This window comes from Chiloscyllium plagiosum, unplaced genomic scaffold (genome assembly GCF_037043375.1).
Source record: "Chiloscyllium plagiosum isolate Xiang-an unplaced genomic scaffold, Cpla_swu_hap1 HiC_scaffold_13, whole genome shotgun sequence".
NCBI lineage: Eukaryota > Metazoa > Chordata > Chondrichthyes > Orectolobiformes > Hemiscylliidae > Chiloscyllium > Chiloscyllium plagiosum.
In genome coordinates this window covers 21,856,012-21,883,188 of record NW_028270151.1, presented here as the reverse complement: position 1 = coordinate 21,883,188, position 27,177 = coordinate 21,856,012, and the positions used below count along the sequence as shown (strand labels likewise).

The following is a 27,177-nucleotide window of genomic DNA, read 5'->3' as shown; positions in this document are numbered from 1 at the left end:
TTTCATCACATTGTGCCATCTACAAAGTGTACTGCAACAACTCTCCAAGACTCCTTTGACATCACCATTGATGACTTCTACCATCTTGGCAGAAGGTCAAAAGTAGGAGATGTATGGGAATGTCAATACCTATATGTTCACCTCCAATTTCATCATGTCTTGGAACTAAATAGCCGTTCCTTCACTCATTGGGTCAAAATCCTTAAACTCGCTGCATCTATTCTTAAGACGGCAGCCCATTCAAGAAGGTAGTTCAGCACAAACTTCTCAAAGGCAATTAAAGATGGACAATAAATGCTAGCCCAGGCAATGATATGCTTATTCTAGGAACAAATAAAAAAGTTGATAGACCAGATCACTTATTCATAGAACATAGAACATTACAGCGCAGTACAGGCCCTTTGCCCCTCGGTGTTGCGCCGACCTGTGGAACCAATCCAAAGCCCATCTAACCTACACTATTCCATTATCATCCATATGCCTATCCAATGACCATTAAATGCCCTTAAAGTTGGCGAGTCGACTACTGTTGCAGACAGTACGTTCGACGCTCCTACTACTCTGAGTAAAGAAACTACCTCTGACACCTGTCCTATATCTATCAGCCCTCAATTTAAAGTTACGTCCCCTCATGCTAGCCATCACCCTCCGAGGAATCCCTCCCTAACGGCATTGTGGATAACCCACATCCGCCATTCCTGTGGCAGGCAAGACTTTATGATTTAGGCCTTGCTGTAGTCAACATCATCTTTTTTTCATAACTGTCATGTGGCTATGCTGGGGTGAGGATGGACAATAACAATTGTGTAAATCTATTTTAATTGTTCCTGCTGCGTAAGAAGTGAGCAGAAATATACTAGCTGCTTAGTTTAAGCCTGGCCTGACTTGTTATTGCATTGACTCCCCTCCAGAGAATTTTTAAAAATTCATTCGTGGGATGTGGACATTACCAATGTTTATTGCCCGTCCCTAGTTGCCCTTCAGAAGGTGGTAGTGAGCTGCATTCTTGAACCGCTGCAGTCCACCCGTAGTGGGTGACTCACAATGCCCTTAGGGAAGGAATTCCAAGATTTTGACCCAGTAACAGTGAAAGAACAGCTATATATTTCCAGGTCAGGATGGTGAGTGCCTTAGAGGGCAACTTGCAGGTGGGTGCTGTTTCATGTATCTGCTACCCTCGTCCTTTATGGTTTACCTGCTAGTGCCCAGCAGTTACCATTGACACACTGGTAGCTTTCTACAACACAAAAGAGATGCAGTATAAAATATGGACATATACAGTGAGAATAGAATCTTAGACCAATTAATTACTTAGCTTACCACTGATGTTGTGCCACAACAGTTCAGTGCTTTGCAGTTGAAGCTTGAGACTGCAATAGATATTGCTGCATTAAGCAGTGTCAACAGGAGAAGTATGGCAAAGCATGCAATTGCACCCTGTAGTGTGTTAAAGACAAATAAACTAAGTTAGACAGCAAACTTAAAAATATTGCTGATAAACTTATATTGATGCTGAGACATTTAACATTCACCTCATATTTAGAACAGGAAGCTGAATGAAAGCAACGTGGTTCAACTGCAAGGCTTATGGCATATATTATTGTCGCTGGGACGCAGGAAATGGCACTGATGATGTGAAGTGTTATACAGCCTCTGATCTGGAATTTAAAACAAAATTCAGAAGATATGAGAAAACATTGAAGCGAAAGGCCAGTTAGTTTATCAAGCCTACCCTTAATTCTTCTTATTTGTAAAGTACCCTTTGTGAATCTATATGCACACACTCAAAGTTACATGAAGTACATCAAAATCTTGGAAAGGGTGAAAAAACTTAATACAATGTTACCAGCACTGATTGGCTTTATTCACATGGATAGCCTGGAGAAGCTGAATTAATTTGAATGAAAGTTTTCAAGATGCCGAACTGCTTCGATAAATAAACAATGATAAACTGGGTTGAATTCTACTAAACTTTCCAAACATAATTTCACAGAATTTCAAGAGAAATGGTGAATTATCTCACAAAGTTCTCCACTGTTACCTCACTAAGTACGCACCGCAACCCTAAAGCACTGAACTCGGACTATTATCCCTGATCCCATCTGAAATTAATGGTGACTTAAGGATTTAATAGGTCCAACAGGGCTCTATTGGCCAACCAACAAACCCTACTGAATTTTTATAAGCAGTATCATCATTAATTTGAAGGCCTTAATATAAGCAAAGGGCAGTTGTCTGAAAGCCATTTCACTTGCCTCTTACCATACTGTTCTCCCTCGCTGTGACCCCAACCTTCCTATTCAACTATTTCCAATGTTCCAGCTGTAATCCTCTGCATAAATTGTGAAGTATCACTGACAACAGCCAAAGTTTGTCATTAGTACAGCCAGAAATGGAGAATTGCTGGTCTCCAAGTAGTAAACAGTTTCGTTGGGGGTGGCCTGATATCCATCTTTAGAATCCTTGATCCCAGTGAAGTCAGAAACAGCTGGTTAAGTGCCTGAATCCATTTGAAGCATGTCAAGCCTCTCTCAAGTAAATAACACATCCTATAGCTTCTTCAATCAGCGGTGTCTCCACATTACAGGAGCCAAATTCTACTCACCATTTCTCCCTCAACAGTATATGCCTCAGTCAATCTATTTTACTTTGACCTATGCTAGTGAAAATAAGACACAAGAAATAGGAGCGAAGGTAGACCTTTTGGCCACTTCAGCTTGCCGGGGGATACTTTTCTGCACAATTTTAATCATAGAATATAGAATAGTAAGTGGTAAAGGAAACCTTTCAGTCTGCACTAGCTCATTCAAAAACCCATCTCAGGTTTTTCATCCTGACCTGTTTCCCACTTGTCTCCAATATTTTTGCTCTAAGTATTTATCTAATTCCGTTTTGAAGACTATCAATGAATTAGTAACTATGATCTGAAGGGGCAGTGGTGAGGGAGAGAGAGAGCAAGCAGCCTGAGGTGGACAGTGGTGAGAGCAGGAACAGGCAGCCCCGAGATGGTGAGAGCAGGAATAGGCAACCCCAAGGCACAGAGAGCAGAAACAGCAGCTCGGAGGCAATGAGAGCAGGAACAGGCAGCCCCGAGACAGTGAGAGCAGGAACAGGTAGCCCCGATGTGGTGAGAGCAGGAACAGGCAGACCCGAGGTGGTGAGAGCGGGAACAGGCAGCCCTGAGGTGGTGAGAGCAGGAACAGGCAGACCTAGGCACTGACAACAGGAACATGCAGTCTGAGGCTGTGAGAGCAGGAACAGGCAGACTGAGGCACTGAGAGTAGGAACAGGCAGCCCCGAGGTGGTGAGAGCAGGAACAGGCAGACCCGAGGTGGTGAGAGCAGGAACAGGCAGACCCGAGGTGGTGAGAGCGGGAACAGGCAGACCGAGGCACTGAGAGTAGGAACAGGCAGCCCCGAGGCGGTGAGAGCAGGAACAGATAGACCCAAGACAGTGAGAGTGGGAACAGGAAGCCCCGAGGTGGTGAGAGCGGGAACAGGCAGCCCCGAGGCGGTGAGAGTGGGAACAGGCAGCCCCGAGGTGGTGAGAGTGGGAACAGGCAGCCCCGAGGTGGTGAGAGCAGGAATAGGCAGCCCAGAGGCGGTGAGAGCAGGAACAGGCAGCCCTGAGGCACTGAGAGCGGGAAGATGCAATCTGAGGTGATGAGAGCAGCAACAGGCAGCCCCGAGGCAGTGAGAGCAAGAACAGGCAGCCTAAGGCACTTAGAGCGGGAAGGTGCAATCTGAGGTGGTGAGAGCAGGAACAGGCAGCCCCAAGACAGTGAGAGCAAGAATAGGCAGCCCTGAGGCACTTAGAGCAGGAAGGTGCAATCTGAGGTGGTGAGAGCGGGAACAGGCAGCCCCGAGGCAGTGAGAGCAAGAACAGGCAGCCCTAAGGCACTTAGAGAGGGAAGGTGCAATCTGAGGTGGTGAGAGCAGCAACAGGCAGCCTGAAGCACAGAGTGCAGGAACAGTCAGACCGAGGCAGTAAGAGCAGGAACAGTCAGACCGAGGCAGTAAGAGCAGGAACAGGCAGCCTTGAGGTGGTGAGAGCAGAAACAGGCAGCCCTGAGGTGGTGAGTGCAGGAACAGTCAGACCGAGGCAGTAAGAGCAGGAACAGTCAGACCGAGGCAGTAAGAGCAGGAACAGGCAGCCTTGAGGTGGTGAGAGCAGAAACAGGCAGCCCTGAGGTGGTGAGTGCAGGAACAGGCAGTCCCAAGGTGGTGAGAGCAGGAACAGGCAGCCCCGAGGCAGTGAGAGCGGGAACAGGCTGACCGAGGCACTGAGAGCAGGAACAGGCAGCCCTGAGCTGGTGAGAGTGGAAACAGGCAGCATGAGGCAGTGAGAGCAGGAACAGGCAGCCCTGAGACGGTGAGAGCACGAACAGGCAGCACCGAGACGATGAGAGCAGGAACAGGCAGCCTGAGGTGGTGAGAGCAGGAACAGGCAGACCTAGGTACTGACAGTGGGAACATTCAGTCTGAGGCGGTGAGAGCAGGAACAGGCAGATCGAGGCACTGAGAGCAGAAACAGGCAACCCTGAGGTGGGGAGAGCAGGAACAGGCAGCACCGAGGCAGAGAGAATGGGAACAGGCAGCATGAGGCACTGAGTGCAGGAATAGGCAGCCCTGAGCTGGTGAGAGCAGGAACAGGCAGCCCCGAGGTGGTGACAGTGGGAACAGGCTGACTGAGGCACTGAGAGCAGGAATAGGCAGCCCTGAGCTAGTGAGAGTGGGAACAGGCAGCTCCGAGGTGGTGAGAAGAGGAACAGGCAGCCCCGCGGAGTTGACAGCAGGAACAGGCAGCCCGGAGGTGGTGAGAGCAGGAACAGGCAGCCCCGAGGAATTGAGAGCAGGAACAGGCAGCCCCGAGGTGGTGAGAGCAGGAACAGGCAGCCTGAAGGTGGTGAGAGCAGGAACATGCAACCTCGAGGCGGTGAGAGCACGAACAGGCAGACATCGGGACTGATAGCGGGAACATGCAGTCTTAGGCGGTGAGAGCAGGAACAGGCTGACCGAGGTACTGAGAGTGGGAACTGGCAGCCCCGAGACGCTGAGAGCAGGAACAGGCAGACCGACGCACTGAGAGTTGCAACAGGGAGTCTGAGGCGGTGAGAGCAGGAACAGGCAGACCGAGGCACTGAGAGTGGGAACAGGCAGTACCGAGGTGGTAAGAGCAGGAACAGACAGCCCCGAGGTGGTGAGAGCGGGAACAGGCTGACTGAGGCGCTGAGAGCAGGAACAGGCAGCCCTGAGCTGGTGAGAGTGGAAACAGGCAGCATGAGGCAGTGAGAGCAGGAACAGGCAGCCCCGAGACGATGAGAGCAGGAACAGGCAGCCCGAGGTGGTGAGAGCAGGAACAGGCAGACCTAGGTACTGACAGTGGGAACATTCAGTCTGAGGCGGTGAGAGCAGGAACAGGCAGATCGAGGCACTGAGAGCAGGAACAGGCAACCCTGAGGTGGGGAGAGCAGTAACAGGCAGCACCGAGGGAGAGAGAATGGGAACAGGCAGCATGAGGCACTGAGTGCAGGAATAGGCAGCCCTGAGCTGGTGAGAGCAGGAACAGGCAGCCCCGAGGTGGTGACAGTGGGAACAGGCTGACTGAGGCTCTGAGAGCAGGAATAGGCAGCCCTGAGCTAGTGAGAGTGGGAACAGGCAGCTCCAAGGTGGTGAGACGAGGAACAGGCAGCCCCGCGGAGTTGACAGCAGGAACAGGCAGCCTGAAGGTGGTGAGAGCAGGAACATGCAACCTCGAGGCGGTGAGAACACGAGCAGGCAGACATGGGGACTGACAGCGGGAACATGCAGTCTTAGGCGGTGAGAGCAGGAACAGGCTGACCGAGGTACTGAGAGTGGGAACAGGCAGCCCCGAGGCGCTGAGAGCAGGAACAGGCAGACCGACGCACTGAGAGTTGCAACAGGGAATCTGAGGCGGGTGAGAGCAGGAACAGGCAGACCGAGGCACTGAGAGTGGGAACAGGCAGTACCGAGGTGGTAAGAGCAGGAACAGACAGCCCCAAGGTGGTGAGAGCGGGAACAGGCAGCACCAAGACGCTGAGAGGAGGAACAGGCAGCTCTGAGGCAGTGAGAGCGAGAACAGGCAGCCCAGAGGTGGTGAGAGCGGGAACAGGCAGCCCTGAGGCACTAAGAGAAGGAAAGGGAAGCCCCGAGACAGTGAGAGAAGGAACAGGCAGACTGAGGTACTGAGAGCGGGAACAGGCAGCCCCGTGGCGCTGAGAGCGGGAACAGGCAGAACGACACACTGAGAGTGGGAACATGCAGTCTGAGGCGGTGAGAGCAGGAACAGACAGACCGAAGCACTGAGAGCAGGAACAGGCAGCCCTGAGGCACTGAGAGCAGGAACAGGCAGCTCTGAGGCAGCGAGAGCAGGAACAAGCAGCCCCGAGGTGGTGAGAGTAGGAACAGTCAGATCGAGGCACTAAGAGCAGGAACATGCAGTCTGAGGGGGTGAGAGCAGCAACAGGCAACCAGAGACAGTGAGAGTGGGAACAGGCAGCCCTGAGACGCTGAGAGCAGGAACAGGCAGTCCTGAGACGCTGAGAGAAGGAACAGGAAGCTCCGAGACAGTGAGAGCAGGAACAGGGAGACCGAGGTACTGACAGCGGGAACAGGCAGCCCCGAGGCGCTGAGAGCAGGAACAGGCAGAACGACGCACTGAGAGTGGGAACATGCAGTCTGAGGTGGTGAGAGCAGGAACAGGCAGCCCTGAGACAGTGAGAGCAGCATCAGGCGGCCCTGAGACGGTGAGAGCAGGAACAGGTGGCCCCAAGATGGTGAGAGCAGGAACAGGCAGAATGACGCACTGAGAGTGGGAACATTTAGTCTGAGGCACTGAGAGCAGGAACAGGCAGACTGAGGCACTGAGAGTAGGAACATTTAGTCTGAGGCACTGAGAGCAGGAACAGGCAGACTGAGGCACTGAGAGTAGGAACAGGCAGCCCCAAGACAGTGAGAGTGGGAACAGGCAGCCCCGAGACAGTGAGAGTGGGAACAGGCAGCCCTGAGGCACTGAGAGCAGGAACAGGCGGCCCTGAGACGGTGAGAGTGGGAACAGGCAGCCCCGAGATGGTGAGAGCAGGAACAGGCAGAACGATGCGCTAAGAGTGGGAACATGCATTCTGAGGCAGTGAGAGCAGGAACAGGCAGACCGAGGCGGTGAGAGCGGGAACAGGCAGCCCCGAGGAGCTGAGAGAAGGAACAGGTGGCCCTGAGGCAGTGAGAGCAGGAACAGGCAGACTGAGGCACTGAGAGTAGGAACATTTAGTCTGAGGCACTAAGAGCAGGAATAGGCAGACTGAGGCACTGAGAGTAGGAACAGGCAGCCCCAAGACAGTGAGAGTGGGAACAGGCAGCCCCGAGACAGTGAGAGTGGGAAAAGGCAGCCCTGAGGCACTGAGAGCAGGAACAGGCGGCGCTGAGACGGTGAGAGTGGGAACAGGCAGCCCCGAGATGGTGAGAGCAGGCACAGGCAGACCGAGGCGGTGAGAGCGGGAACAGGCAGCCCCGAGGAGCTGAGAGCAGGAACAGGTGGCCATAAGACGGTGAGAGCGGGAACAGGCAGCCCCAAGGTGCTGAGAACAGGAACAGGCAGCCCTGAGGCAGTGAGAACAGGAACAGGCAGCCCCAAGGTACTGAGAGCAGGAACAGGCAGCCCTGAGGCGGTGAGAGCAGGAACCAGATCGAGGCACTGAGAGCGGGAACATGCAGTCTGAGGTGGTGAGAGCAGCAACAGGCAGCCCAAGACAGTGAGAGTGGGAACAGGCAGCCCCGAGGCGCTGAGAGCAGGAACAGGCAGTCTCGAGACAGTGAGAGCAGGAAAGGCAGCCCCGTGACGGTGAGAGTGGGAACAGGCAGCCCCGAGGCGCTGAGAGCAGGAACAGGCAGCTCTGATGCAGTGAGAGTAGGAACCGGCAGCCCCGAGGTGGTGAGAGTGGGAACAGGCAGCTCCGAGGCACTGAGAGCGGGAACATGCAGTCTGAGCGAGTGAGACCGGGAACAGGCTGCCCTGAGACGGTGAGAGCAGGAACAGGCAGGTCGAGGCACTGAGAGCAAGAACAGGCCAAGGGCAAGGTTGAGCCCTTGTGAGGTGTGCAAGCCCAGCATACCCAGGTGGTTACGGACTATGACATTGAACTATTTTTTATTTGTTTTCCTATGTTTTAGTAAGAAGGAAGGCTTGTAATGTTCAACTTCTTAACTAGCTTTCTTTATTTTTCTACTTTATACCAAGATTCTGTGCCAAGGTACATTTGTATGGTGCCTATGATGGTGCCATAAGTGACAGCTTGTAAACTTTTTACTGTACTCATGCGAGAGAGTACATGTGACAATAAAAGTTAATTTTATATGGCAATGTCTTCCAAATCCTAATCCTAGAATTAGAACCTCTGAAGTGCAAATAGATGCCATTCAACAACATCAAATCTGCACAGACCCTTCAAGACCCACCATTTCCTTATAACTCCACATGCACCATGGGTAATCCACATAACTTGCATATCTCTGGATACAACAGGATAATTTCACATGACCGAATCTGCAAATTTTTGGAATGTGGGAGTAAACTGGAGCACCCGGTGGAATCCCACATGGACACAGGGAGGACGGGGAAACTCGGCCGTCACCCAAGGGTAGAATCGAAATCAGATCCCTGGCACTATGAGACAACAGTGCTAATCACTGAGCCACTGTGCATTGTATATACTCATTTCATAATAAAAAAGAAATTCCTCATGCTGGCTCTGATTCTCTTCTCAGGTAAATTTAATATATACATCCAGGTTAGAAATCAATCACCCAATGGGAAGTTTTTTTTTATTTACTTTGAAAATTAACCTCTATTTCATAACAAACCCATAATTGCACTTTTAATGTACATCATAAAGTACACAAGTGCATCATAAAAAGTGCTACCAGTGGCAATTTAATGTGCAAATATTTGTGCACATTTAGATTTAGAATCATTAGCTTGAGAAAAGACAACAGAGATCATTTAAAATTATTCATCCAGTCAGTATTATCTTCCCTAATATGATGCATAATTGTATTTTAATTAATATTAGTCATGTGAAATTATATTTCTACAATATGAATTAAAAGCAGGAGTAAGCCATCAGAGCTTGAGTCTGCTGTCATTCATGACAATTCTGACTACTGCACATCACTTAACTTTTATCTCACTGCTTATTAAGAATCTATCAATTTCTGCCTTTAAAATATTAGAAAAACATTCTACTTCCATTATCTTTGAACAAAGGGAATTCAAAAGACTCACAGTTCTCTATGTGATTAGATTAGATTACTTACAGTGTGGAAACAGGCCCTTCGGCCTAACAAGTCCACACCGACCCTCCAAAGAGCAACCCACCCAGATCCATTCCCCTACATTTACCCCTTCACCTAACACTACGGGCAATTTAGCATGGCCAATTCACCTAACCTGCACATCTTTGGACTGTGGGAGGAAACCGGAGCACCCGGAGGAAACTTGCGCAGACACGGGCAGAATGTGCAAACTCCACACAGTTGTCCACGGTGGAAATTGAACCCAGATCTCTGGCACCGTGAGGCAGCAGTGCTAACCACTGGGCCACCGTGCTGCCCACTGCTGTGAGAAAGAAATTCTCCATATTTTTGTCAGGGATGGATGACCTCTTACTTTTAACCAATAAGCCATACTCCTAGATTCTTCCATAAGAGGAAACATCTTTTCCAGAGCCCTCAGGATCTTATATGTTTCAATCAAGTGTCCTACAATAATATCAGAGGTCACAATATGTGAGGTCACTTTCCCACATGAAGCACCTTTCTGGGAATACTGTCTAGGAGTCATCAGCATTGAAAATGCAACAACCATTAGGAATTTTTGGTGTCAGAAAAGTTTGAATTGTGCCATCAGCAATGTTTATGATAACATATCGTTGTAGTTAGAAAGGGGAAAATGCTATTGCTGGTTTTAAATAAGCAGCAGAAAAAATATTACATAACGTAAAAATATTATAAAAAGTGGAAAAGTAAAATATGATTAAGTGTCTGAAACATAATTCTTATCCAGATTATATGAAACAACTTTTCTTTTAAGTCTTTGTTGACCTCGTCAAGTTTTGCGGATTATGAAATGAATTGACAATCCTCATTCGCTAAATACTCAAGATGGCAGGCTAAAGGACATTGAGAGTTAGAGGAATATCAAGAAAAGAAAAATAACTAAGATAAAGATTTGTTCCTATAACCTCAGGCTATAAGAAGGCCAGGAGTTGTGAGGTCCTGACAGAACATAAACAGAATATCAGTGGACAGGATGTTGCTAAGCAAAATTGAAAATGCTGCAAAGAGTTAGCAAGTTTAGCAGTATCTGTAGAGAGAAACAGAGTTAGTGTTTAGAAAAGATGTAGACTTGAAACATTGATTTCAGATGCTGCCACAACTTTTGGCATTCACCAGCATTTTTTATCTTCACTTCAAATTTTCCGCACCTGTGTTATTTTGTATTTTTGTATGCTCAGCAGTTCAGCCTGACAGCACAGTTGATAGCACCTTCCATTACTTTACTTACAATCGAGAGTATACTGATGAGATGGCCAGGAATTTGTCCTACTTTCTGTGTACAGTGCAGACCTGAATATATCTTCATTGCTGGGTAGATGTCTGCTGTAACTGTACTGAAAATGTTTGGCTTGAGGTGAGGGGCATTCGAGAGTGCAAGTCTTCAAGACTATTGGCAGACTGTTGTCAGGACTCAAAGCCTTTACGTATGCAGTGCCTCCACTCATTTCTTGATATCATGTGGTGTGAATCAAATGAGCTGAATCCCAGGACCTGTCATGCTGGGGACCTCTGGAGATTGTCAATATGGAGCTTCGACTCAGCACTTCTGGATGAAGATTACAAATGCTTCAGCTTCATCTTTTGCAGAGAATGGTGATGTTTGTGCAGCATCTGCCTTCAATGAGCTGCTTAATTGTTCACTACCAGTCAATAATGGATATCGCAGGCTGCAGAGTTTAGAGCTTAGGATCTGATTCGCACTCTTCATTGAACCAGATTTGATCCCTTGGCTTGGTAACAATGATAGAATGGTCAATATGACAGGCCATGAGATTGCAGATTGTGTTGGGAGTACAATTCAGTTGTTGTTGATGGCTCACAGTGCCTCATTGGTATTCAGCCTCAAGTTGCTAGATTTGTTGGCAGTTGATCTGTGTCACATAACACAATGAAAGGTATTTTCAATTCGATAGCAGCACTTTGTCTCCACAAAACCTGTGTTGTGGTCACTCTTGCCAACACTGTCAGGATCAGACACATCTGCAGCAGATACATTGGTGATGAGGTCATCAAATATGTTCACGCCTCAGTTCCTTCACAACAGCCACCAGCCCAATCTAGCAACTAAGTCCTTAAGGGCTCAGTTCAGTCAGTAGTGGTGCTGCTAAACCACTGGGCATTCAAGTAATCCCCCATCGCAGATACCACCCCATTGTCACTCGCAGTGCTTACACTTAGTGTGTTCAACACAGAGAACCACTGATACATCAACTATGGTTAGATGTCCCAGGAGAAAAGCAAGAGGGGAGGAACACAGATCCTCAGAACAATGTTTGGAATAGTAGACAGTAAATAACACAGCTTGACTAGATGTCATGACACTTATTGGGATCCACAATTAAGAATGTGAACTCACAGTGCAACTCTCTACTGACTAGCAGATCTCAGTTGGGTCTGTGTTGCCAGAACATACAGGTGGCATTATCTAGGATGTTATGTGTAATGTATGATTCCATGAATATGATTATGTCAGGTTGCTGCTTGACTAGTCTGTGAGACAGCTCTTCCAACTTTGGCACTAGCCCCCAGCTGTTAGCAAGAAGGACTTTGTAGCATTGACAGGACTGTGATTGTCATTGTTTTTTCTGTTGCCTTAGCAGGTATTCAATGGAATTTCCTTCCTTATTTGAGACGTTTTAATGATTAATAGAACTGAATGATGTGCTAGGCCATTTCAGAGGGTAGTTAAAAATCAACTACATTACTTGGGTCTGAATTTTGGCCAGACCAGGTTTCCTTCCTCAGAGGACATTAGTGAACCACTGGAGGGATACGGACCAAGGACAGGTAGAAGGGATTAGTTTAATTTGGCATCATGTTTGGCACAACATCATGGGCCAAAGGACCCATTCCTCTGCTGTCTAGTTCTATGTTCTATCAACCAGATGAGCTTTTACAACAATCAATATGGCCATCATTAGACTTTTAATTCCAGATTTTCATTGAATTCCATCAGCTATGGTGGACTATGAACGCAGGTCACCAGAAAACTATCTGGATTACTAGTCCAGAAACAATAGCACTACACCCTCTCTTTCTCCAGCTGCAACTACGGAGAGGCAATTCTCAATACTTCCACTGGTCACAAATATGCATATGTTCCAGAATGGATAGGTACACTGTAATCCAGAATGCAAATTTAATCTGATCCTTTAACAATGTCGAGATAAACCATACCAGAATAACTTTGCGTTTTATCAATGAGTGTAAAACAGGCTTTGTGGATTAATTGCCACAAAGAAAAACACACTTCTCATTTCCATTCAGTTGTGACAATCTGTAACTCTATCTGCACTGTGTCCAGTTGCAGTGAGAATCATCACAATGATAGTTCCTGATTGGATATTCAATCTTAGGGCCTGCAGGCCTTTACTCCCATGATTGTTAATTCAGATCTTAACTTAGTACATTGATAGCTTTAAAGCAGAATTATTCCTGTACTATATTATTATAAGATAGTGTTACATTAACACACTAAATGATTTAACAGAATACAGAACAACCTTGATTATCCAAACATCGATTATCCGAATTTCGGATTAACCGAACAGATCTCAAGGTCCCGATGCTTGGGTAAACATTCCATTATCTGAACATTCCATTATCCAAACAAAATACTCCCCGCCTGTGTGATTCTGATAATCGAAGTTGCCCTGTATACAGGTTGTTCTGCCTTAACCTACATTTTGGCAATGCGATTGATGTATTGGGAACACTGTCTCTAATGCACAAACTTTTAAAATGTGCATTGGCTGTAACGTGATTACAGTACCAACACTTTAAGTGTTGTTTCTAAAGTGTGATTTTTCTATAACATGGGGTTGCACAAGAACATAACCATTGCATTATAGAACAACTGACTCTATCTTGCAATAGTTTCCTTCAAGGAAAATGGTTACATGCAAAATAGCACATATTATAATCAAGGAGAGTGATATCCAAGAGAGCAAAATAACAATGTGCATAAAGTATAGTACAGTTAGATTAGAATAAGATAGCAGTACAGAGGAAAAGCAAAAATAAACAATGGAGTTGCTGATTTAACAAAACGACAAGCCAAAGTTAGTTATATATTAGTAGTGTCAGGATGACTGATCATTGTAGATAAAAGAATTGAATGAGTAAATATTTTAGGGGAAAAAAGTATCATTATGCAATGAATTGCTTGATTAAGAGTATTCATAGTCTGGAGCCAGTCTACGAGAATGAGTTTTTGGCTTCTCGTGAATCTCTTTGGCTTGAATGTATTGTCATAGAACTTACCCAGTAATTTAAAATTTTATGTCCACCCATGACAGCACGTAGGTTTAATGCCTTTATTCAGTGAGGATTAATTTACATAACAACTCATTTTATCCACATTTGTCTGATATTTTGGTCAATTTTAGAGATTAACGTCTGATTAAGGAGTCCTTCTTGCGATGCTGTCATAAACTTTAACACATTGCTCATATTTACTTGCAGACAGGATGTATTAGTGATCTTTGGTGATAGAATGCACTATATTGTGAGTGATTCATCTTAGCACCATTCACCTCAAGAAAAGACCTTCATGTTCAACAACATAAACAATCTTTCTGAACTTTGTCATCATTTAGATTAGTTTTCTTGTTTTTAGGTCTTTTTATAGCAACATTTAAATCTGGTCCCGCAAAGTAATGATCAGTGCCCATTTTGTGCTAACTAAACCAAAGCAGTGATTTAGTATGGCAAAAACCTATGACAAAATCTTGCTCGTTTGTGATCTTGAATGATATTAATGTAACTAATCATAATTGAACAAGTACTTACCATAGGTACAGTTGGTATTCTCTCAACAGCTACAGCAAGTGACCCTGCAGTAACAAACTTCAAAAACAAATTTTACATCAGAAAGCAAATATAGAAAAATTGAAGAACAATTCAAGTGTGGGATTTTGCTCTTTGAAAGTCTTTGCCACCTTGATGTACAGACATGTTAAACAATGGCTTCATACACTCTCTATCTCACTGATTCCTTACTAAGGCAGTCATTCTTCTATTTCAAACTGATCAAAGAATAAATGAGGAACTTAAGTGTATTAATAGCATAGTTAGCATCATAGCTGAGACTGCCACTTGTTCATTGTTTTTCTGTCTTCACATGCAAATTGTAAAAGTCTTGGAAGGATCAACTTCAAGGAACATGGTTAGAACATAGAACATTATAGTGCAGTACAAGCCCTTCAGCCCTCAATGTTGCACTGGTCTGTGGAACCAATCTGAAGCCCAGGTAACCTACACTATTCCATTATCATCCATATGTTTACCTAATGACCAGTTAAATGCCCTTAAAGTTGGCGAGTCTACTACTGTTGCAGGCAGAGAGTTCCATGCCCTTACTACTCTCTGAGTAAAGAAACCATCTCTGACATCTGGCCTCTATCTATCACCTCTCAATTTAAAGCTACATCCCCTCATGCTAGCCATCACCATCCGAGGAAAAAGGCTCTCACTGTACACTCTGCCTAACCCTCTGATCATCTGGTATGTCCTATTAAGTCACTTCTCAAACTTCTCCTCTCTAATGAAAACAGCCTCAAGTCCCTCAGCCTTTTCTCATAAGACCTTCCCTGCATACTAGGCAATACTGGTAAATCTCCTCAGCACCCTTTCCAATGCTTCCACATCTTTCCTATAATGCGGTGACCAGAACTGTAAGCAATACTCCAAGTGCGGCCACACCAGAGTTTTGTACAGCTGCAACATAACCTCATGGCTCGGAAACTCAATCCCTCTACCAATAAAAGCTAACACACCGTATGCCTTCTTAACAATCCTATCAACCTAGGTGGCAACTTTCAGGGATCTATGCATATGGATACCAAGATCTCTCTGCTCATCAACACTACCAAGAATTTTACTATTAGCCCAATTCTCTGTATTCCTAGTACTCCTAACAAAGTGAATCGCCTCACACTTTTCAGCATTAAATTCAAGAGTCGTGAAGTGATGTTGCAACTGTACAGGACTTTGGTTAGGCCACATTTGGAGTACTGTGTGCAGTTCTGGTCGCCTCACTTTAGGAAAGATGTGGAAGCTTTGGAGAGGGTGCAGAGAAGATTTACCAGGATGTTGTCTGGAATGGAGAATAGGTCATAGGAGGATAGGTTGAGAGTGCTAGGCCTTTTCTCATTGGAACGGCGAAGGATGAGGGGTGACTTGATAGAGGTTTATAAGATGATCAGAGGAATAGATAGAGTAGACAGTCAGAAACTTTTCCCCCGGGTACAACAGAGTGTTACAAGGGGACATAAATTTAAGGTGAAGGGTGGAAGGTATAGGGGAGATGTCAGGGGTGGGTTCTTTACCCAGAGAGTGGTGGGGGCATGGAATGCGCTGCCTGTGAGAGTGGTAGAGTCAGAATCCTTGGTGACTTTTAAGCGGCAATTGGATAGGTACATGGATGGGTGTTTAAGCTAGGACAAATGTTTGGCACAACATCGTGGGCCGAAGGGCCTGTTCTGTGCTGTATTGTTCTATGTTCTATCTATGTTCTATGTTCTAAACTCCATTTGCCACCTCTCAGCCCAGCTCTGCAGCTTATCTATGTCCCTCTGTCACCTGCAACATCCTTCTGCACTGTCCACAACTCCACCGACCTTAGTGTCATCCGCAAATTTACTAAAGTGCAAAATGACACACCATATTGAAATCAAGGAGAATGACATAACAGAAAATGAAATAACGATGCGTATAAAGTGTAGAACAGATAATTAGAATGGAATCAACACCACTTTGAAAGTGGAAGTTCAGTTGGCAGTTAAGAATGTAAGTGCAATGATAGCATTCATTTCAAGAGTGCTAGAATATAAGAGCAAAAATGTACTGCTGAGTATAAGGCTCTGAACTGGAAGCATGTGGGATATTGTGAGCATTTTTGGGCCCATATCTAAGGAAGGGTGTGCTGGCATTGGAGGGGTCCCAGAGGAAATTTACAAGAATAATCTTGGGACTGAAGAGCTTGACATTTGAGGAGCGATTGAGGAGTCTCAGTCTGTACTTGACAGAGTTTAGAAGGATGAGGGTGAGAAAGCTTGTAAACTTACATGTGACACATCTGCTATAAGATATGCAAGAAAGTGCTTAACCATGGCGGGAGGGCTCATTTGTTCAGAAGAATTAAGGATATCTGTTCTTAGTCTCAATGGATTGGTGTAAATAGGGTGATAACATTTGTTCACTTGTGGAATGTGTAGCAGTACTTCCTTTCGACCCTGAGGGCTGGAAGCTGGAAATATTTTACAGTTGGACGTTGGATAACTGAAACACTTAACAAAATTCATACTCAGTAAGAAAATAACTTGTAATTTAATAAACAGAGTGGAATATGCATGTAGTAGAACAATCCTGATACATTTTCATGTATACCACAATGAACAGGTTTGAATTTATGAAGCTCAGCTCCCTAATCTTGACTGTTCTGGAATGTGAATGTCTCATTACCTTTCAAAGGCTGAAACTGAGATAGTATGAAAGAAGTAAGATGTTCATACGTGAGAGAGGGAGAGACAGGACAGATGCAAGTGGAAAGGCTAACTCTTTGTGGTCTGATTTGAGTGTACACTTGCTTGTCATGGATTGAATGTCTGTGTGTTGTCCCCTGGAGCTCAGGATCCAGGATGTTATGAATTTAATTTGCATTTTGAGAATCTAAGATGATCTTTAAAAAGGCCATGTTGTAGAACAATGGTACTGGGCATGTTAGCTGAATGAGGTTACCTCATGACCTTTCCCATATAGTTCAGGCTATTCTCTTGTTATGATGTACTGTTAAAAGGGAAGCTTATCTAGCTAAAGGCAATTGGCCATTTGGCCTGGCTTGATCAGGGTTTCCCATCTTGATGTGCATGTAGGTTAATTAGTCAAAGTGTGCTCAGACCGGTCAATTAGTTTCTCTTCCTCTACAAACTTTTGCCATTTTATTGCTGCTTATCTGATTAAGAACATGTGGTGTTTTTGTAATCTCAGTACCAATTTCTGCATAAAGACAGCTTGTTTGCACCAATAAGGGGAGTAGCCTGAGAGAGCTCTTAGGGGTAAGAGCTGGCGCCACTACTCTGCTAATGATTTTAAAACCTTAGCTCAAGCCTGGCTTGTAGGTATCTATGTCATATTGTAACATTGACGCCATTGGTAAATACAGGTAATAGGTTAAACTAAACTGTCTGTAAGAGGTTTATTTTCCAGACTACCACAGAGTACGATCTCCGTGATGAACCAAGAGAGGCTACAGATCGAGTTCCATTCGGGATTTCCTGAGCCGTCTCAAAGTTTAACAAGGCGAGATCTGATTGAAATTTGCAGAATACCGAGATGCCCAGATAGAGTGAACATGGAAAAGATGCTTCCACTAGTAGGAGAGAATAGGGCCCAAGGGTACTGCTTCAGAGTGAAGAGATTACCATTCAGAACCAAAAATTAGGGGAATTTCTTCTACGAGAGGGTGGTTAATCTGTGGATCTCATTGTTGCACAGGGCTGTGGAGGCCAAGTCATTGAATGTACTTAAGACAGATTTAGATAGGTCCTTGATTGGTAAGGGGATCAAGGGTTATGGGAGAAGGCAGGAGTATCAGGTTGAGAAACACATCAGTCACAATTGAATGGTAAAGCATTGATTGGCTGAATGGCCTAATTCTGTTCCTATTGCTACTGATCTTATGATACAATTATGACACATGCAACTCCCTGAACAGAAAATTGTCTAAATATGTCCTGTTCACAGAAAGCACAACAAATCTAATCCTGCCAACTGCTGTCCCAAAATTCTACTCATAATCATAAACAAGGTCATAGAAAGTGCTATTGAAAGTGCTTTCAAGCAGGGTTTACTTAGCGGCTCCACAAATCCCTTGATTCCGAGACCCCAAACCATATCTATTCCAACATTAATTGTACTCAATGATGGAGCATCTGTTACCTTCTGGGGTAGAAAATTCCCAAGATTCACAGCCCTTACCCTCAGACCTAAATGATCAGCCCTTCCGTTTTTAATTCCTTGACCGACAAACACTTTCTCGGCATTTCCCCTATTATACCCCTTCGGAAGCCTTTTTGTTCCAATCAGATCACATAGCATTCTTCGAAACTCTGGAGAACATACATCCAATTTAGTCGACTTCCCATCATAGACAACATTCCTTTCCTGGAGAATAATAGTGAACTTTCACTGCAGGACACCACATTTGTCTTCCTATCCTTTCCTCAACAAGCTCTTCCCAAGATTTTTTGGAGGAATACTTTTTGATTTTTACTTTTTTTTCTTCTTTAGTTCTTATTAACTTTTATTACGTGGTGTAGCCACGTTTGATTCATAGATGTTTACAGCACAGAATGAGGCCACTCACCCAAGGTGTCTGCACTACACCATGAAGATCTGACTACATTGGTCCCACTTCCCAGCCTTTGCCCTGGAGACTATGGCAAAATGAGTGAATATCTAAATAATACTGAAATATTTCAAGGTTTTCTGATTTAATGACCCTTTCAAGCAGTTAGTTCCAGACTCACACCACTCTCTTGAGTAAAAGGAATTTCTCAACTCTCCTCCTCACCTTCTATGTCTTATATTAAATCTGCGTCCCCTGGTTATCTGCCCCACTACTCACAAGAAGGGTGTCTTCATATTGCCTTATTTATGCCCTTCATAATCTTACACACATGTATCAGGTCTCTTCTTATTTCCTCCAAGAAAAACAACTCCAGCAGATCCAATTTCTCCTCATAGCTCAGACCCCAGCACACACGTAGCACCATGGTAAATCTCTGCACTCTCTCTGGTGCAAATAAATCCTTCCTGTAATGTGATAACCAGAACTGCAATAGTACTCCAGTTACGACGCAACCAACATTTTATACAGTTCCAGCCTTGTTATTGTATTCTATGCATCAGCTAATAAAGGCTAGTGTCCCATTTGCCTCTTCACTATCTTACATAGCTGCCCTGCTACCTTGAATAAGATGTAGATATGCACATCGATATCCCTCTGATATTTAGTATTACCAGGGTCCTATCATTCACAGTGCAATCCCTTGCCTTTTTAGGTCCCCTCCAAATGCATTACCCCAACAGTGTTCCAGATTAGATTCTATTCAACTGGTGTGCCCAGCTGCCCAATCTGTTGATATCTTCCTCAATTTTTACCAATCTTCAAATGTTTATGTTACACACATACTATTTGAACATACCTCTCCAAAACTTAAATTCAAATCATTGATGTACACCACAAATAGCACAGGGCCCAGCTCTGAGTCCAACAGATACCCATGGGAGACAGATTTCTAGTCACAGAAACATTCCTTGGCCATCTCCCTCTATTTCCTGCCTGAACCAGCCAATTTTAGATCAAATTTACTATTTTGCCTCCGATCTCATGGCTCTTACGTTCTTGGCCAGTCTACCATAAGGGGCCTTATTGAAAGCCTTGCTAACTTCTATGTAATCCATATCAACTCACCAACATTTCTGGGCACCTTCCCAAAAGAAAAAAAATTAATGGCATCAGACAGTCCAGAGAGGGTTCATTTTGCTGATCCTGGGTCTGCAGGACTGTCTTATGAGAAGAGTTTGAGTGTTTTGGGCTTCTACTCGTTGGAGTTTAAATGAATGAGAGGTGACCCTATTGAAACATAAAAGGTTGTTATGGGTCTTGAAAAGATAGATATGGTGAGGTTGCTTCTCCTTTTGGGAGGGCCTAGGAACAGAGGATATCTGTTTTTCAGCAACAGCAGCAGCACCAAGGGTGGGAGCTTGGACCAGGGGCCTTTCGGGAGTGGTGAGTCACTGATTTGAGTCTTTACATCTGACATCGGAGAGCAGAGGTTTCAGGGAAAGGAGAGACTTTTTTACTTCCCTCCAGCTATATAAGTGAGTGTTTTCTAAACCTGAGACCCTACCTCTATTGGGCCTCCCACTCATCCACCTCCTCTAACCTTAAACACCAGGGACACATCAGGTTAGTTCCTCTTCTTTTTTACATTCTGATAAGGGGACTAGCAGGGATGGCAGTGCAGGGAGAGGAATGTTCCTCCTGCATGATGTTTGAGGTGAAGGAGGTCATTAGTGTCCCATCCAAGTACATCTGCAGGAAGTGCACCCAACTCTTGCTTTTCCAAGACCATGTTAGGGAACTGGAGTGGGAGCTGCACAATCGTTAGGTCATTCGGGAGGCAGAGGCTGTGATGGATAAGAGTTACAGGGAAGCAGTTACTCCGAGGCATGAAGAAAGCTGGGTAACTGTTCAAAGGGGAAAATACAGTCAGTGCAGCGATCCCTTGTGCTGGTTCCCCTGAAAAACAAGTATTTTTTTTGGATACTGTTGGTGGGGCTGATTTACCAGGGACATGTAGTGGGGTGCAGGTCTCTGGCAAAGTGTCTGCCCCTACTGCACAGAGGAAAGGAGGACAGTGTTAGTCATTGGGGATTCAATAGTTAGAGGGTCAGATAGAAGGTTTGTTGGGAACAAATGAGACTCACGGTGTGTTGCCTCCCTGGTGCCAGGATCCATGATGTCTCGATCATGTCTTTAGGGTCCTGAAGGGAGAGGGTGACCAGCCCCAAGTCGTGGTCCATGTAGGTATCAACGACACAGGTACAAAAAGAAGCATGGGGTGGAAGGCAGGATTTCAGGGAGCTCGGGTAGAAGCTGAGAGCTAGAACAAACAGAGTTGTTACCTCTAGCTTGTTACCCGTGCCACGTGATAGTGAGGCAAGGAATAGGGAGAGATATCAGCTGAACATGTGGCTGCAGGGATGGTGCAGGAGGGAGGGTTTCAGGTACATGGATAATTGGGGCTCATTCTGGGGAAGGTGGGACCTCTACAAACAGGACAGTCTTCACCTGAACCAGAGGGGTACCAATATCCTGGGTGGGAAATTTGCTGGTGCTGTTCGGGTGGGTTTAAACTTGCTCAGTAGGGAGATGGGAACCTGAGGTGTTGTTCCAGTGCACAGGAGTATGAGAGTAGGAAGGGCATGGACAGGATTTCATGGTCACAGGAATGTGCTGGCAGACGGAAAACTGGTTTGAAGTCTGTCTACTTCAATGCCAGAAGTATCCAAAATAAGGTAGGTGATCTTGCAGCAAGGATAGGTACCTGGGACTTCGATGTAAGGAAATTCCAGAGAGGTAAAAAGCAGCAGACTGTCAGGACATGCTAGTGGAGGAAATTGATTTCCTACAGACTTCACAAATTTCAAGGGATGGTTACTAAGGGCTAGTTAATATTATAATCTCTCCATAGTGTAAGTAACTCACTTACAATAGTTTTGAGTGGAGACATGATGGCAGAGTTGACATTGTTCTGAGTAGCTGACAGCATTAACACTTATTCAGGGGTAATCTTTGATGCAGAAACAGGTCTAAATACTGCTTGCAGCATGGGGCCAATAAGAATTAAAAGGTGTAAAGAAACAGGAATGGGTTGGCAGCCTAGGAAGGGATGTTTAGTTGATCTTATAAGAGTAAAATGTACTACAGAAATGCAGTTTTATGAATGAATAAATGGAAAAATAGTATAGTAAACATAGAAAACTTATGAGTGAGTTAGTAAAGAGAATCGTAATAGAGTATCTCACATATATATAAAAATCCTTTTTGAGTTTTCTTTTATCTGACCCACCAATGCTTTCTCATGCACTCTTTTAGCTTTCCTAATGTCCTTTTTAAGTTCCCCGCTGCACTTGTTATATTCCTTTAGGGACTGTGCTCAACCAAGCTTTGGGTTCTCTGATCATGTTCCCACCTTCTGTCTTTAAATCAGTCTTTACAGTGGAAGATACTAAAGAAATGCGGGAGGAATTAAATACCATCACCATCTCCAAAGAAATAGTATGAGACAACTAATGGGTTGAAGTCTGCTGGCCCTGATGTCTTCCATCCTGGGATCCTAAAAGATGTAGCTACAGAGATAATGGATGCATTGGGCGTAATTTTTCAATTTTCAGTGGATAATGGAGAAGTACTAGAGGATTGGAAGCTTAATAATGTTGACCACCTGTTCAAAAATGGAAGGAGGCAAAAAGTGGAAATTATAGTCTGATTAGTGTAACACCTACTGTTGGAGAAGTATTGAAATCAATTAGTAAGGAAGCAATAGCTCCCATCACAGAATTTTCCAGTGCAATTTGGAGGTTTCATAGAATCCATATAGTGTAGAAGCAAGCCATTCACTCCATCACCTTTGGACAGTGGGGGGAAACCAGAGCACCCAACGGAAACCCATGCAGACTCAGGGAGAATGTGCAAATTCCATACAGATAGCCGCCAGAGGTTAGAATTGAATCCAGGTCCCTGGAGCTATGAGGCAGCAATGCTAACTACTGAGCCACCTTCCCACTCCATTTCAGGGTCATTTTACCTGCTGGCCCAGTGTACTTTAAGAGCAGCTTCTCTGTATCACTTTTAATTTAAGTATATTCTTCCTTAAATATGGAAACAGAAATGGAATACATTATTCCAGACTTAGGCTCACCTAAGTCTTTGTTCAATTGGAGAAAGACTTATTTATTCCTGTTTTTCAAACCCCTTGAAATAATGCCCAACATGCTATTTTCTTAGTTCACTGCTCGCTGTTCCTGCATGCTAACTTTCAGTTTACTTGTGCTAGTTAATCCAAGCCTCTTTGAACATCAAATTACACAATTTTCTAAAAATACATTCTGTTTTCCATTTTCTGACCAAACTGAATAACTTTGTATTCCATCTGCCGTCTTGGTGCTCACTCACGTAGTGGTCTTACTTTCTTTGCAACCTCTTTATGTCCACCTTACAGTTTACTGTTCCATCTGGCTTTATATTAGATGTACGCAATACACTGTCTCTTCATCTAATATAGATATAATATAGCGGCATTAAATTTATATCTCATCATCTTGGAGGTTATCATTGACTAGGAATTCAACTGGACCAGCTATATCCATGCTGTGTCGACAAGAACAGGAGTGGCTGGGAATTCTGTGCCAAGAAACTCAAGTTATCACTCCTAAAGCCTGTCCATAGTCTACAAGTCAAGAATACAATATTATAGTTTCCATCTGAGTGCATCTCCAAAGCCACTCAAGGTTGCACACCATCCGAAACAAAGCAGCTTGCTTGAAATGACACCTCATCTGCCATTCTAATAAAAATAAACTCCCTCCACCAAAGGCAGACAGCTGCAGCAGAATACATAATCCACAAGATGCCCTGCAGTTACTTCCAAAGCTCTTGCGCCAACAACCTTCTATCCTCCATCATCTAAGAGGACAAGACCAGCAGAACTTGGAACTGCATCACCTGCAAGTTCCTCACCAAGTTACTCCATTCTGATTTGAAGCAATGCATTATGACTATGGGCCAAAACCTTCCTAACAATGTTTTTAGAAACATAGAAAAATAAGAACAGGAATAGTCCATTTGGCCCATTGGGTGTGCTCTGTCGTTCAATACAATCATAACTGATCCCAACTCTATGCTGTTTCAGCTTTAGCCCCATAACCTTTGATCCCTTCAGCTCCATGAACTATGTCTATCCACCTCTTTAAAATGTTTGATGTTTTGGTCTCAAATGATTTCACGGGTTCTTCACTCTCTGGATGAAGAATTTAGTTTCATCAAAGTCCCAAATGGTTGATGCACTTGCACCAAATAGTTCAAGAAAGCAGCTCACCACTATCTTCTTAATGATATTAGGGGATGGGCAATCAATGCTGGTTTTGCCAGCAGCATTCATATTCCATTAAAGAACTCAAAGAAAAATGAATTCAGGTAAATTGTCTCTTTAGCAAAATTGTTCATGTTCAGGCCTGTACCTGGTGGGTCTTGATCCTCATTTTAATACATGGTACATGTTTTTCCACAAAGGAGTTCAATTCACATCATGCAACAATGATGCTCAGGAGTGCTCCTGAAGCTAAGAGGAGCCAAATTTGTTCACATACAAGGCCGCAAACAAGTGTAACAAATGTTAGGGAGCCTCCCATGTTTTAGATCAAGTCTACAAAGAGATCAACCTGACAGAAGAAGGCTGCTCAAAAAATTTCAATTTGGCAAAGGTGCCATAAAACAGGTGCTGTGCCCTCTTTATTTCCAAATGCAAGAAATAAAGAGTATATTGGAGATTGCTGTACACAGAAATATTGTGTGGAAAGTAGACAATGCATGTTGCTACCAAGTGTATCTTTTGAGCATCTGGCAGATACAAAATCTCTGCAATTTCACATTAACATATTTGTCAGTGGTTCTTACTAGAACTCCAGTCCACCAGGGTGTCCCGATTACTAGGGCAAAGTCAAAGTAGCGATTTCGACCTGATTCAATGCACATTTTCACTATTCCAATGATTATGCCGATTATACCAGTCACGATCTCTGTCGCCTGCAAGAACCAGAAAGTTGTGTTGATTAGATTAGATTAGATTCCCTACAGTATGAAAACAGGCCTTTTGGCCCAACAAGTCCACACTGACCCTCAGAAGGGTAACCCACCCAGGCCCATTCCCTTACATTTACCCCTGACTAATGCACATATCACTACAGGTAATTTAGCCTGGCCAATTCACCTGACCTGCACATCTTTGGATAAATTGATTTTATAAAGGCACTAGTTTCAATTTGCCAATGTGATGCAAAATTGGCACTACAAAGAAAGAATCTAATTTTCAGCACCATTTGTTACTAAACTGCAATTTATCCAGTTCATCAAGAATTTGAATTCTTGAATCTGAATTAATAATTTATTTGGATTTTTTGTAGAAACTGAAAAGCAAAGCAGAATAATTTGTGCCATCTTCTCTCCAGTATAATTAACTTTATTAAGATAACATTATCATTGTGGCACAACCGGAAATGTCTTTATGGAAGGTGGTTGACCTCACCTTTTTAAAGAAGAATGTATGTTTAACTTATGTCATGATGTTGTGGCAAATCATTACCTGTGCAGTATTTATTAAATAAATTCTGGTGGGCCTAATAATCTGTCTAATTCTGCATCCACAGATGTTTTCACTAAGATAATCCAATAAATTCCAAAAGGGATGTACAATTTTCTTCATTAGGTTTTTCTAATAGTACTTAATGCACAGGTTGTAAAGATGGAAACTTTCCTCACTCAAAAAAAATTATGGAATTGATCAGCAGCAGAAGTCCATTCAGTCTCCCATGCTGTGCCAGCTCTTTGAAAGAAAACTCCAATTAGTTCTGCTCTATCAGCAACCTTCCCCACAATTTTGCTTTACTTTTTATCTTTTCCGCGCTGAAAATGTGTTGCTGGAGAAGCGCAGCAGGTCAGGCAGCATCCAAGGAACAGGAGAATCGACGTTTCGGGCATAAGCCCTTCTTCAGGAATCCTGAAGAAGGGCTTATGCCCGAAACGTCGATTCTCCTGTTCCTTGGATGCTGCCTGACCTGCTGCGCTTTTCCAGCAACACATTTTCAGCTCTGATCTGCAGCCCTCACTTTCTCCTTTTTATCTTTTCACTATAACTCCAATTTCTTTTTGAAACAATTGCTGAATCTGCTCCCACCATCCTTTCAGGAATAGAACCATAGACAATTTAGCAGGAAAAGACCACTCAACCCTTTGCGCCCACTCCACCATTCAATAGGATCATGGGTTGGTCATTCAACTCAATATCCTGTTCTTACTTTCTCTACATCTTTTAATCACTTTAACTCTTAAGAACTGTGTCTTAGACAACTCCTTGAAACCATTCAATGTTTTTGCCTGCTTTCTGTGGCAGAGAACGGCATTCTGTGGCAGAGAATTCTACAGGCTCACCACTCTCTGGGTGAAGAAGCTTCTCCAGATCTCAACACCAAATGGCCTACTCCATCTCCTTAGACTATGACCTCTGGTTCTGGATTCCACAGTCACTGAGACTGCCCTTCCTGCATTTACTCTGACTAGTCCTGTTTGCATTTTATTTCTACTTCTATGAAATCCCTTCATTCTTCTGAAGTCTGGTGAATATAGTCCCAACCGATTCAGTTTCTCTTCATACATCAGTGCTGCCATCCCAAACATCCATCTGGTACAACTTCATTTTCCTCTTTCTCTAGCCAGAGCAACCTTCCTCAGGTAAAGAGACCAAAACTGCACACGATGCTCTGTGTGTTCTTCAATTCCAGCAACTCACCATCACGAAGTCCAACGTACCATTTGTCTTCTTCACAGCCTACTGCAATTACATGCTAACTTTCAGCGTTTGGTGTACAAGGACATCCAAATTGGCGTACCTCCCCCTTTCCCTATCTATCACCTTTCAGATAAGCATATGTCTTCTTGTTTTTGCTACCAAAGTGGATAACCTCACATGTATCCACATTATACTTCATCTGCCATGCGGGTGCCCACTCAGTCAACCTGTTTAAATCACACTGAAGCCACCTCTCTATTCTCCTCTTTACCCTTCTACTCAGATTTGTGTCATCTGCAGACTAGGAGATTATTATCTTCTCGATTTTGCCTGTCCTCGGATGCTGCCTGAATTGCTGTGCTCTTCCAGCACCACTAATCCAGAATCTGGTTTCCAGCATCTGCAGTCATTGTTTTTACCTAGGAGATCATTATATTCAGTGCCCTCACCTAAACCATTATCATGTATTGTGAACAGCAGGATCTATTAGTCACTGGTTGCCACTCAGAAAAAAAGACCTGTTTATTCTAACTCTTTGTTCTTTGTCTGCCAACTAGTTCTCTATCCATGTTAGAACACTATCACCAATCCCAAGTATTTTAATTTGAAACGCTAATCTCCAAAGTTCAGTCTTATCCTTTTGAAAGTCCAACATCAGCTGGCTCTCCCTTATCAATTCTATGAATTACATC

At 44.3% G+C, this 27,177-nt stretch overlaps 1 protein-coding gene across 3 annotated transcripts in view; it reads right to left on the bottom strand.

Moving 5' to 3' along the window:
- Positions 1 to 27,177, bottom strand: part of LOC122556141 (membrane-spanning 4-domains subfamily A member 4A-like) — a 53,580-nt gene that overhangs the window by 8,162 nt on the left and 18,241 nt on the right. Inside the window, exons 3-6 of one of the 3 annotated variants that reach the window (XM_043702630.2) lie at positions 24,598 to 24,726; positions 14,142 to 14,198; positions 1,533 to 1,658; positions 1,321 to 1,437 (exon numbers count right to left, since the gene is read on the bottom strand). In XM_043702630.2, the coding sequence (XP_043558565.1) occupies positions 1,321 to 1,437; positions 1,533 to 1,658; positions 14,142 to 14,198; positions 24,598 to 24,726 (429 nt within the window). The remainder of the gene's footprint in view (positions 1 to 1,320; positions 1,438 to 1,532; positions 1,659 to 14,141; positions 14,199 to 24,597; positions 24,727 to 27,177) is intronic. The other 2 variants (XM_043702631.2, XM_043702632.2) reach the window with 2 other exon arrangements.